At 35.9% G+C, this 12,173-nt stretch overlaps 1 protein-coding gene across 5 annotated transcripts in view; it reads right to left on the bottom strand.

Annotated features, from left to right (window-relative positions):
- LOC101098254 (beta-galactosidase-1-like protein 3) overlaps positions 1-12,173 on the bottom strand; it is a 66,891-nt gene that overhangs the window by 19,047 nt on the left and 35,671 nt on the right. For 3 of the 5 annotated variants that reach the window (XM_019813033.3, XM_045038549.1, XM_045038550.1), the window contains exons 10-16: positions 5,346-5,430; positions 3,655-3,792; positions 2,966-3,046; positions 2,189-2,295; positions 1,196-1,336; positions 798-869; positions 90-168 (exon numbers count right to left, since the gene is read on the bottom strand). In XM_019813033.3, the coding sequence (XP_019668592.1) occupies positions 90-168; positions 798-869; positions 1,196-1,336; positions 2,189-2,295; positions 2,966-3,046; positions 3,655-3,792; positions 5,346-5,430 (703 nt within the window). The remainder of the gene's footprint in view (positions 1-89; positions 169-797; positions 870-1,195; positions 1,337-2,188; positions 2,296-2,965; positions 3,047-3,654; positions 3,793-5,345; positions 5,431-12,173) is intronic. The other 2 variants (XM_023239311.2, XM_023239312.2) reach the window with 2 other exon arrangements.

Raw genomic sequence — 12,173 nt, 5'->3', positions numbered from 1 at the left:
CAAGGGTTTCATTTTTTCCTCCCAAGTGCAATACTGCTTCAGTATAGGATCCAATTAACCATAAAGAGAGATTACAGCCTGTTTCCCACCTTTCCGCTGATCTTGAATTTTCCATGAAAAATTGACTCGTCCTTGATTCTCCACCAGGATTCTTAGAAGTTGGCATTCCTAAGAAGAAGCAGAGGGACAGGGAGAGAGAAAGGAGAGGGTGAGGAGGCGGAGGGAAAAGGAGGAGGAGAAAGAGGAAGAGGAGGAGGAGGAGAAGTAGTTGTTGACATTCCTGCTTGGGATAGACCAGTTCACAGAGACTACATGGCTACGTAGAGTTTTTACTCTAGAACCCATTCTATTCTCTGAGTCCCAGATGGAAGTACAAGTAAATGGGAGAAAATGGGCTCTACTCTAGAGCCCAACAATCCTCCTCTCTCATGAGGACTCTTTGTGTTCCTGTTCCAAACTCAATCTTCCGTTTTCCCTGCTGACTTGCCTTGGGAAAGAATTTGCCTTGACTCAACTGTGTGCCTTTGATCAGAGACCTAACCAGGGGCAGATGATTGACTCAGAGCCTAATGGGGAAGTTCCATTCACACTGAAGCGTGTATGCTGCAGCTCTGCTAAACTTGGACCTAGGAGATGCATTTATGCTTATAGCCCTAAATACTTGCTGCTGGAAACCCAAATGAGGAACAATACCAAAGGGCAGTGGCATAAGAAGGAGGTAGTCTATCTCAGGACCAGGCTATGACTACATTTGAGTCAGAGGTCTAAGGAAGCACCCAGACTCTTGAATCACATACCCTGATTTTAGGAATGTTCAACTTCTTAATACCATCACCCAGAAATCCTATATTTTTCTCATTCAAAAACACCTGCAAAAGAAGAGCCAGCATCAGACTGGTAGGTGTACCTGAAGAAAGGAAAAGAGAGGCTCTGGTTTAGGGAACAGATCATTATGAAGTAAGGGACTGGCCTAGGTGATCACAGATGGATAGAAGCTGACCAGAAGGCTTTCATACACTTAATTTGTGATAAAGCAGAAAGCAAGTTTCTTTGGTTTGACTTTATATTCCCAATGCCTCACAGATAGTAGGTGCTTGAAAATATTATCTAACAGTAAAGTGACCATTGACAATCCTTCCCAATAAGTCAGGCTAAATGTTCTGCTTACCTCCATAGACAGCCTGCTGACCCCTACCTGTGCTGTATCTTGAACATTAGCAAGGAGAGAACCTCCACAGCAGATAAAAGTCTCATAAAGCACTAATCCATAGGACTGGCCATTCCCATTGTTTATAGGGAGGCTCTCCATGTTGACTGGTGTATGAGATATAACAGGCTGTGAGAGAAACATTGCAGAAACAGGAACCAGGATGATAAGTTGGGATCCTCCTTCCACAGGCTCTTGTCATTTTTTGTTGTACCTCTTAATTGTCCCCAACAGATATTTGGATGAGAAATACTAAAACCAATGCAATGTGATAATGCTCTTTTGCATCATCTCCACATCTTCACTGTCTGAAAAACTCAAGGGATGGTGGGAGCATGGTAGAGGGAAAAATTACTGCAATCATGCAATTAATGGAGTGAATAGGTTGTATTTCAACATAAACTAAGTTAAGTAAAGAATTATGCACTAAAGCAAACATTTAGTTAGCATTTACAATGTGCCGATCATGACTTTTTATCTAAAACAGTGATAGCAGAGGTGAAACTAATATGAATTCAAGAGTTAAAATTTTTCAAATAATTTTAACCTTTTCTTCAAAATAGTCCAAGTAATATAATTTTAAAGGGAGAGTATGAACCCATAAAAGTTCAGTGATTTGGCCTATTTGATTGTAGGGTCAAACTCGGTGTCATGGGTTCCTGGCTCTTAGTCTTTCCCATAGGGATCATGTAGTCCCACACAAGAGCATCTATCAGATGGGTTCATCTGAGCTGGCAAAGAGGATCCTCCAATATCTTGCCTCTCCCCCACCCTCATTCATTCTTCAGGTTGAAGCCTCTTCACAGTCTACCCAGAAAGTTTGTGGTTCTTACCCCATAATTCTAAATATGGGCATCCAAAGGATTTATTTTCACCCTTCCCAGTAAAAAGTTCTTAAAGGATTCTCTACTCTGTGGCCTAAGGCCTTGTCCCCATGCCCCCAATGGTCACCCCTCCATTCCAGTGCCAGGCAGTACTCACCTTATTTAAGTACTGTAGAACATCCCACAGTGGCAAATAAAGGGATGGTTTCACAGCGGGATACTCAGCCTTGGGAGAGAGCTTGGGTAAAGGGGGCAGATGCACTGCTGAAATGAAAATGAGTCATGGGGCAAGAAGTGCCTGAAATAACTACTGCCTTCTCCAAACTTCCTCAGCCCTACCCAAGAACTCTTGTACCCCAGAGCCAACAAGAGAAATGGGTCCTATCCTAGCATATGTGATACTTCTCCAAGAGTGATGAGAGACTGTAAATAACAGTTGGAACTATTTTGTATGCACAGATAGCTGATAGACACACACCTCTACAGGGTAATGTTGGTCATATAGACTAAGGGCTCTCAGGGAACAAGAACTGTACCTTATGCCTTCTGGCAATGCCAGTGTTCACTTACTTTCTAGAACATAGTAGATGATTGACTTTATTTAAACAAGTAAAATGAAGTAAGATAGCTTTTGCTATTGTATGTGAGGGTACTATGTCATCATATTAAGAGCTCTACAAATAGTAACTTAATTTTCACAGTCACTATAGGAGTCAAATATCATTGTCTTTATGTTTCATTGAGGAAACAGGTTTATGGGCTTAAAATACTCATGCAAAGCCACTTAACTTTTAAGTGGGAAAACCGGGATTTGAACTTAAGTTTGCCATAGGTCTTAAGTCTCCAAGTTTCTGCCCATGAGGGAACCTTCCCTTGCCTTACCCTTCCACTTCATCAGGAGAACCTCCCTCAAGTTAAAAATGTTGCCGAGTACCTACAACAGATCCAAAGAGTTTTCGAAGCTTGAAATATTTTTCTGTGTAATCCCCAGCCTCTGTCAGCACAGCATCATAGTCTGCAAGACACCAGGATATTGTCATTGGCAGGAAACCCTCCATAATAGACCCTGTTTCAGCACTTCTGTCATGAGACAGGTCAGGACTACCAGAGGGAGACAAAAGATACATCTTCTCCACCCCCTGGACCAGTCCATCCCAGGCTGGGGCGGGGTGGGAGGGTGCAAGTAATGCCACTTTGGGAGCATTCCACACAACACTTCCTGAGGATCTGAGGCTGCCAAGACACTGGACTCATCTTTCTGTTTTACTTTCTAATGGACACTCCCTTCTTCCCTCAATCTGGATTGCCTTGGTGTGTCTATCAGTGCCCACACAGCAGTCACTATTTGTATTCTGTGTGTCTTAGAAGGCTCAAGTCAAGGGATCAGTATATATGATGAGTGAAGCAGGGCTCTAGGTCTGAGGTACCGCATCTATTCAATTACAGCCTGTTGGGGGCATTATGAACATCACAAAAGAAAGGAAATTAGACAGGAAAATCCTGAATGTTCTGCACAAATTATAGGTCAAGAATTCATTGATGCTCAGGGCATGCTTTTGGAACCTCCTTTGTAGAGCTCCAGTACCACTATGCCAAGAGGTGACCATACCAGTAAGCACTTGCCATAACTAGTGACAACACCTCTGTGTTTCCCAAAATATGTGGCCCCATTCATGAAACCGAAGTTGGTTCCACCATGGAACATATATACATTGAAGGAGATTTCAGATGTGATAAATTTGGACACAGTATCCTCAACATCTGTAAAGGAGGAAGATAAGAACACAGAGAAAATTAAAAATTAAGACAGAAGTCTCTGATAAAATCTTATCATTCTCAAACCCCTCCCCCACATAATCAACTTAATTATTTTGTTCTCCAACCTCCGCTAAGGTTCTAACCAGAAAATAGGTGGAATTGACCACAACTATTCCAGGAAACCAAGTCTTATCAATACCAAAAGACTTTTAAAAAATTATTTTTCTCAGAGTATGGACATAATTTGGCTGTATATTATATATATTTAATAATGGCCCAAGAACCTTTATGTCACTTAAGTATCTAATGTTCATTAAATTTTTTGAAATTGTACAAATAAATTAATATAACCTCATTACTCCATTCCAGGATTACTATCTCTTGAGACACTCATTTAAAGCCACTGCAATAGTCCACAAGTGGCTATTCCCAATATTTAGCCACAGAAACTCTTATTTTGTCACCATGATTTAAAAGGTATGATCATCTTTCTACTGGCCATCATGGGGAACATGTGGAATTCAATCCTGACTGTGCTTTTTAATATTTGCATGAATTGGACAGCCTATTTTTCTCTCAGAGCCTCCTTCTTTATCTCCTAAATTAAGGTCCTAATTCCTACTACCTCATAGTATTGATGACAGAATATACATAAGAAACATGGCATAGTGCCTGACATGAAAGTGATCAGAAAAATTTGGTGGTGGTGGGTTTTTTTGTTTTGTTTTGGTTTGTTTCGGTCCAAGTGGGCTTTCCTCAGTTATCTGGTATTTTTTGTTGGTTTGCTTTACTTCTGGTACAAGTGAGCTTGCTTTCATATCAACAGCAAAATATCTTTAGTAGCAAAATACTTTTATTAAGTCAACAACATCTGCCAGGCACTGTTCTGAGTGGTTTATCTAATTAAATCCTCACAACAAGCCTATGAGGTAGGTTACTTGATAATTCCTGTTTCAGGTGAGGGCACTGAGACTTAGCTTACAAGGAAAGCTGCCTTGGGTCACACAGCTAGTTATGCAGACTAGCAGAGTTAAGACTGAAATCCTTATCTCTTTGGTTCCAGGATCCATGCTTTCAACTATCATCACATATTGTCTTCTGATAATTACTACCATGTAGTTGACAACACCATGGCAATGGCCTGTGCATTTACCAGAGAGGATTAAGACTTTTAGCAAATGCATCCCCTTCTTCAGAGATGTTATCTTTCCAAGACCCTTTCCATGACCACCTCGCCTTACGTCTGCAGGCCTGTCCCTGTCTTTTCTATCACTGCACCTGTTTGTTTGCTTCAAAGCACTTTTCATATATGGAACTCTTGATCATTTCTTGTCAATTATACTAAACTCTTAAGTATCTTTCATCTCTACCCTGAGGATAGGAACCAGGTCATTTTTGTTCATCAATGCACCCTCAAGCTTACCCAAATCCCTGTACCTAATAGGTATTGAATAATATTTGTGGTCGAATGAGCTAACTAATTAACAAAGAAATGTGTGAATGATCCATGACTCAGGGCCACCTCTACTTGGGGTCAAACACTGCAAAACACTTACCTTCAGCATTTTTAATCATATGTTTACCTCCCCATGTGTCAAACCAGCCAACCCAGAATTCCATGACCATAATGGGTTTATTCCTCTAGAAACAAACAAAAGCAAATACCAAGCCTGAGAAGATGTAAAAAGAATATCAGAAAAATTGAATACAAGATAAAAACTTTAAATAAAAAGTTAAAAATGAGTTGGAGGTAAAATTGAGGAAATTTCCTATAAATAGTAAAAGTCAACAGGATATAAAATATGAGACAACTTAAATATCTTATAAGATCAATTTAGGATGCTCAACACCTTACTAATAAAAGTTATGAAAAGAGGACAAAGAACACAGAGGAAAGGAAATTACAAATAACTAACATGAAAACTTCCTTTAACTGAAGGATATGTATCTCTAGATTGAAAATGCCCCTCAAATGGTCAACACAATAAATGATAAAATTATTTAAAAAGTTTCTTTTGGTTCTCTGAGTATCCCTTTTTCTTAATATCTTACTCTTGTCTCATGTATAAATAATATTATCCGTATATTTATGAATATTAATAAGAATTTTTATATTATATTCTGTTTCCTGAATTAAATCCATATTACCTGGCTTCCATTTTCTTCCTTTTTGGTAGTTTAATTACTTTTTTCATTGGAAACTTTTACTACACAAATACCATTTGTATTAAAGAGGGAAGACTGATTTCTGGTATGAAAGTGGTACTGTGCTATTGGTGCATTTGATATTCTCCTCTTGGATATCCTCAAAACCAAAATGAAGAATGAGAAATGGAAACACAAACAACATCTTCCATGAACCTAGCAGACATCTGAAACTTCAAAATATAAATTAAAAAGAACGAGTGCCAAAGTACTGAAGTTCTATCACGTATTAAACAAATGAAGAAAGAAGATGCTTTTTGTTGATGATTTTAGGAAAGGGTGCCAGCACAAATTTCTCCCAAATATAAAGCATATCCTATAGTGAAAAATCAAAAGTTTTTTATTTTTAATTACAAAATGGGGCACATGAGCTGGCAAAAGGAGTACACTCTGCATAACAAAATGTATCAGAAGCTTGAAAGAAAGCAATTATCGCAGAATCACAGATAAAAACTATTAGTGGAAAGAAGTCTGCTTGTGAGGCATCTGAGAGCAGATTTCAACTGCTTCCCTTGGTCAGCCAAAAATGGGAAAAAGGAGATAGGTAAAGAAAAGAATTCATCCCTACATAAAACAATGTGTCATTAAGATTGTTAGCCTGAGATACAGTCATGTACTCTCATAGAACGTCACTTAAGTTTTTGAACCAATAAAAACTGATCCTAACTAAAGAGTAATAATAAAAAAGGAATAAGAACAGAATATATTTTTTAATTACCATAAAAACAGGGAGAAAAAAAAGGAAAGAAATTACAAAGGATAAACATCAAACACTTGCCATGGGACAGTCAAAATTGTGGCCCAAAAATATTGCTGTGAAGTTAAGAATCTCAATGAAACAGTTACCTCTATAAACTCAGGCATTAAACACAACTAAAAGTGCTCAAGGAAGACAGAATAAGAAAACATAAGAAGCTAAAATATTAACCTGGTGCCTTTAAATAGATGCAGAAAAAGCATTTGACAAAATACAACATCCTTTCTTGATAAAAACCCTCAAGAAAGTAGGGATAGAAGGAACATAGCTTAACATCATAAAAGCCATATATGAGGGGCCCACAGCTAATATCATACTCAATGGGGAAAAACTGAGAGCTTTCCCCCTAAGGTCAGAAACACAACAGGGATATCTACTTTCACCACTATTGTTCGACATAGTATTGGAAGTCCTAGCCTCAGCAATCAGACAACAAAAAGAAAAAAGGCCTCCAAATCAGCAAGGAAGAAGTAAAACTCTTCGCAGATGACATGATACTCTATCTGGAATACCTGAAAGATTTCACCAAAAAATTGCTAGAGATGACACATGAATTCAGCAAAGTTGCAAGATATAAAACCAATGCACAGAAATTGCCTGCATTTCTATACACCACTAATGAAGCAGCAGCAAGAGATATCAAAGAATCAATCCCATTTACAATTGCACCAAAACCCATAAAATACCTAGGAATAAACCTAACCAAAAAGGTAAAAGATCTGTATGCTGAAAATTATAGAAAGTTTATGGAAGAAATTGAAGAAGACCCAAAGAAATGGGCAAACATTCCATGCTCATGGATTAGAAGAAAAAATATTGTTAAGATGTTGATACTACCCAAAACAATCTACACATTCAATGCAATCTGTATCAAAATAACACCAGCATTCTTCACAGACCTAGAACAAACAATCCTAAAATTTGTATGGAACCACAAAAGACCCCTGAATAGCCAAAGTAATGTTGAAAAAGAAAACCAGAGACACCTGGGTAGTTAAATAAACACCATAATGTAATAACGTTAATAAATAAAAGTTTAAAAATTTGTAAAATAAAAGAAAAAGAAAAAGAAAACCAAAGCTGGAGGCATCACAATTCCAGACTTTAAACTGTATTACAAAGCTGTAATCATTAAGACAGTATGGTACTGGCACAAAAAGAGACACATAGATCAATGGAATAGAATAGAGAACCCAGAAATGGACCCACAAATATATGGTCAACTAATATTTTACAAAGCAGGAAGGAGTATACAATGGAATAAAGACAGTATTTTCAGCAAATGGTTCTAGGAAAAAAGGACAGCGAAATGCAGAATGAATCTGGGCCACTTTCTTATACCATACACAAAATATTTCAAAATGAATTAAAGGCCTGAACGTGAGACAGGAAAATATCAAAATCCTACAGAAGACAAGCAGCAACTTCTTTGACCTTGGTCACAGCAACTTCGTACTTGATATGTCTCAGAAGACAAAGGAAATAAAAGCAAAAATGAACTATTTGGACTTCATCAAACTAAAAAGCTTCTGCACAGTGAAGGAAACAATCAACAAAACTAAAAGGCAACCAACAAAATGGGAGAAGATATTTGCACATAACATATCGAATAAAGGGTTAGTATCCAAAATCTATAAAGAACTTACCAAACTCAACACCCAAAAAAACAAATAATCCAGTGAAGAAATGGGTAGAAGACATGAATACAGACTTTTCCAAAGACATCCAGATGGCTAACAGACACATGAAAAGATGCTCAACATCACTCATCATCAGGAAAATACAAAAACCGCAATGAGATACCACATCACACCTGTCAGAATGGCTAAAATGAACAAGTCGGGAACTCGGGAAACAACAGATGTTGGCAAGGATGCAGAGAAAGGGGAACACTTTTGCATTGTTGGTGGGAATGCAAAGTGGTGCATCCACTCTGGAAAACAGTACAGAGGTTCCTCAAAAAATTAAAAATAATTGTCCTACAACCCAGCAATTGCACTACTAGGTATTTAGTCAAATGGTACAAAAATGCTGATTTGAAGGGGCACATGCACTCCAGTGCTTATAGCTATGCTATCAACAATAGCCAAACTATGGAAAGAGCCCCAAATATCCATCAACTGATGAATGGATAATATACATATATATATAATACTATATATAATGCTATATATATATAATACATATATTTATGTATTTCCATATATATAATATATATGCATATATTATATATATATAGAATACTATAATACTACTATATTATTCTATATATAGAATTATATATATACATATATATGTATATATATGTATATATATAATACTACTCAGTGATGAAAAAGAATGAAATATTTTCATTTGCAACAATGTGAATGGAACTAGAAGGTATTATGCTAAGCAAAATAAGTTAGTTTGGAAAAGATTGATATCATATGATTTCACTCATATGTGGAATTTGAGAAACACAACAGATGAACATGGAGGAAGGGAAGGAAAAATAAGATAAAACAGGAAAGCGAACCAGAAAAGAATCTTAAATATAGAGAAGAAACTGAGGGCTGCTGGAGGGGAGGTGGGCAGGGATATGTGTTAAGTGGGTGATGGGCATCAGGGAGGGCACTTTTTGGGATGAGCATGGGTGTCATGTGTAAGAGGTGAATCTCTGGTTTCTACTCCTGAGGCCTGGACTACACTTTATGTTAACTAATTTGAATTTACGTTTAAATAAATAAATTTAATAAATAAATTTAAATTTAATAAATTTAACTTTCAATCAATAAATTTAAATAAATAATAAATAAATTTAAATAAATAAAAATAATCTGGTGGAGTAAAAAAACAGAAATATAGGTAAAATAAAAAATATTAAGTCAAAGCCAAAAGCAGCTAAAAAGAAAATAAAAGTAGTGAAAAGTAAAAAAAAAAAAAAAGTAAATGGAAATGAACATAAAGTAGAAAGGATTCTAGAGAAATGGATGAGAGACATGTGGAAGACAGAAGAATTTTGCACTATACACAACTTGTGTCCCTGAACTGAAAAATCAAATAATAAACTAAGAAACATACTAAAAGATATAACAGAAGAATTTCAATCTCCAGTAATGATGATCTATGTTATTTGGACTCACCTTCTCACTGAGGACAAAATGATGTTGGATAAAACAGATGATCTTTGGGTGCCTGGGTGACTTAGTTAAGCAACCCACCAACTCTTGATTTCTGCTCAGGTCCTGATATCATGGTTCCTGAGATCAAGCCTCCTGACAGCGGGGATCCTGCTTGGGTTTCTCTCTCTCTCTCTCTCTCTCTCTCTCTCTCTCTGGCCCTTCCCCCCTCTCAAAATAAATAAACTTAAACAAAGTACAGATTATCTTAGATACAGCTGAAAAGAGAATCAGTACACATTAGAATGTGAAGATAGATCAGAAGAAAGTATCCATAGGCAACATAAGAAGAAAAAATACACAAACTAATATATATACAGAGAACACATGAGAAGGTCTAACATAATTGTAGTTGGAATCCCAGAATGAACAGAGTGAGACAACAAGGCAGGAGCAATATTAAAGCGATACTAGTGGAGAATATATATGTCCAAGAAGTTCCAAACTGGAAAAATAATAAATAAATATATTCAGTCCATAAAGTAAGTTTAAGTGAAAAAATACCAAAGACAAAAAAAAAATCTTAATAGCAGACAACAGAGGAAAGATTACCTTCAGAGGATTAAGCCTGACAGAGGACTTCTCAAATGCAACCATAAACGTAGCAGACTATGTCCTGAAAGAAAGCAACTACCAAATGAGAATTGTAGAGTCAATGAAAGTCTGAGGTGCTAAAAAAACAAAACAAAACGAAACAAAAACAAAAACAACAGTTTGCCATAGGCAGATATCACTAAAGAAATTTGTAAAGGATATACTTCAAACAGAAAAAAAGTAACCTAAATAGAATATCTGGGATATAAAACATAAATAGCAAAATATGATACAAATGAATATTGATTGCATACAAAATATATAATAATACTTTTTAGTTATCAAAAAATATAAGTCAAATACAAGATTAAAACATAACATGTGGGGTAACCTGAGTAGCTTAGTTGGTTTAACATCTGACTTTGGTTCAGGTCATGATCTCATGGTTTGTGAGTTTAAGCACTGTGTCGGGTTCTGCACTGACAGTGCAGAGCCTGCTTGGCATTCTCTCTCTCTCACTTTCTCTCTGCCCCTCTCCTGCTCATGCTCTCTATCTCTCTCTCTATCTCAAAATAAAAACAAAAAAAGAAATAAAATAAAATAGAATGTCTGTCTGAGGAAGTAAACTCAGTCAAAGTGTTCTAAGACACTTTTACATTCTAGGTAGAGAACAAAGATATTGCTTAATTTTAGATTGTGGCAGGTTACATACTTATGTTAAATTTTCAGGAATAGCTTTTAAAACAAAATTATAGCTGATAATTCCCATTTTGGTACAGGGAAAAACAGGAATATGATTTTCAAAAATAGTCAAATCTATTTTTAAAAGCCAAGATTTTAACGAAAAAGATGAAAAAGGACAAAAACAAGTCACAAAGTAAGATGGTAAATGAAAACTCAATATATATCAATAATTATATTAAACATAAATGATTAAGAGCTCCAAATAAAATATTAATTGTGTCAGACTGAGATAAAAAATATTCAAATAATCTCTGCTTACAGGAGACATGTTTTAAAAAGTTATAGCAAAATTAAAAGTAAAATGACAACACAAAAATGATACACTATATATTAAACAAAGAAACCTGGTATGGCAATATCAATAACAATTGAAACTTACCTTAAGATAAAAAGTAGTGCTACACAAGATAAAAAGAAATAGAGTCTGACATCAAAAACACAAAACGTAGGGGAGGGTAATAAAAATGTAGTTTTAGGATGCGTTCAAACTTAAGCTGTTACCAACTTAAAAGACTGTTATAAATATAAGTTGTTCTATGTAAGCCTTGTGGTAATCAAAAAGCAAAAACCTATGGTGAGCACATGAAAGATAAAGAGAAAGGAATCTGAGCGTAGCATTAGAGAAAATAATCAAATCACAAAAGAAGGGAACAAGAAAAGAAGAAAGAAACAAAGGAATTATAAAACAGCCAAAAACAATGAAAAAATGGCAATAAGTGCATAACTATCAATAATTACTTTTAAAGTAAATTGATTAAATTCTCCAATCAAAAATCATAGAATAGAAAAATGGATAAAAAATTTAGACCCATCTATATGATGCCTACAAAAGACTTACTCCACATTTCAGGACATACACAGAATGAAAGCAAGGGATGGAAAAGATATTCCATGCAAATAGAAATCAAAAGAAATCTGGAATAGTTATACTCACATCACACAAAATAGACTTTAAGACAAACACTGTAATAAGAGACAAAGAA

Source organism: Felis catus, chromosome D1 (assembly GCF_018350175.1).
Source record: "Felis catus isolate Fca126 chromosome D1, F.catus_Fca126_mat1.0, whole genome shotgun sequence".
NCBI lineage: Eukaryota > Metazoa > Chordata > Mammalia > Carnivora > Felidae > Felis > Felis catus.
Note: the sequence above shows the minus strand (reverse complement) of the source record. Positions and strands in the feature narration are given on the sequence as shown.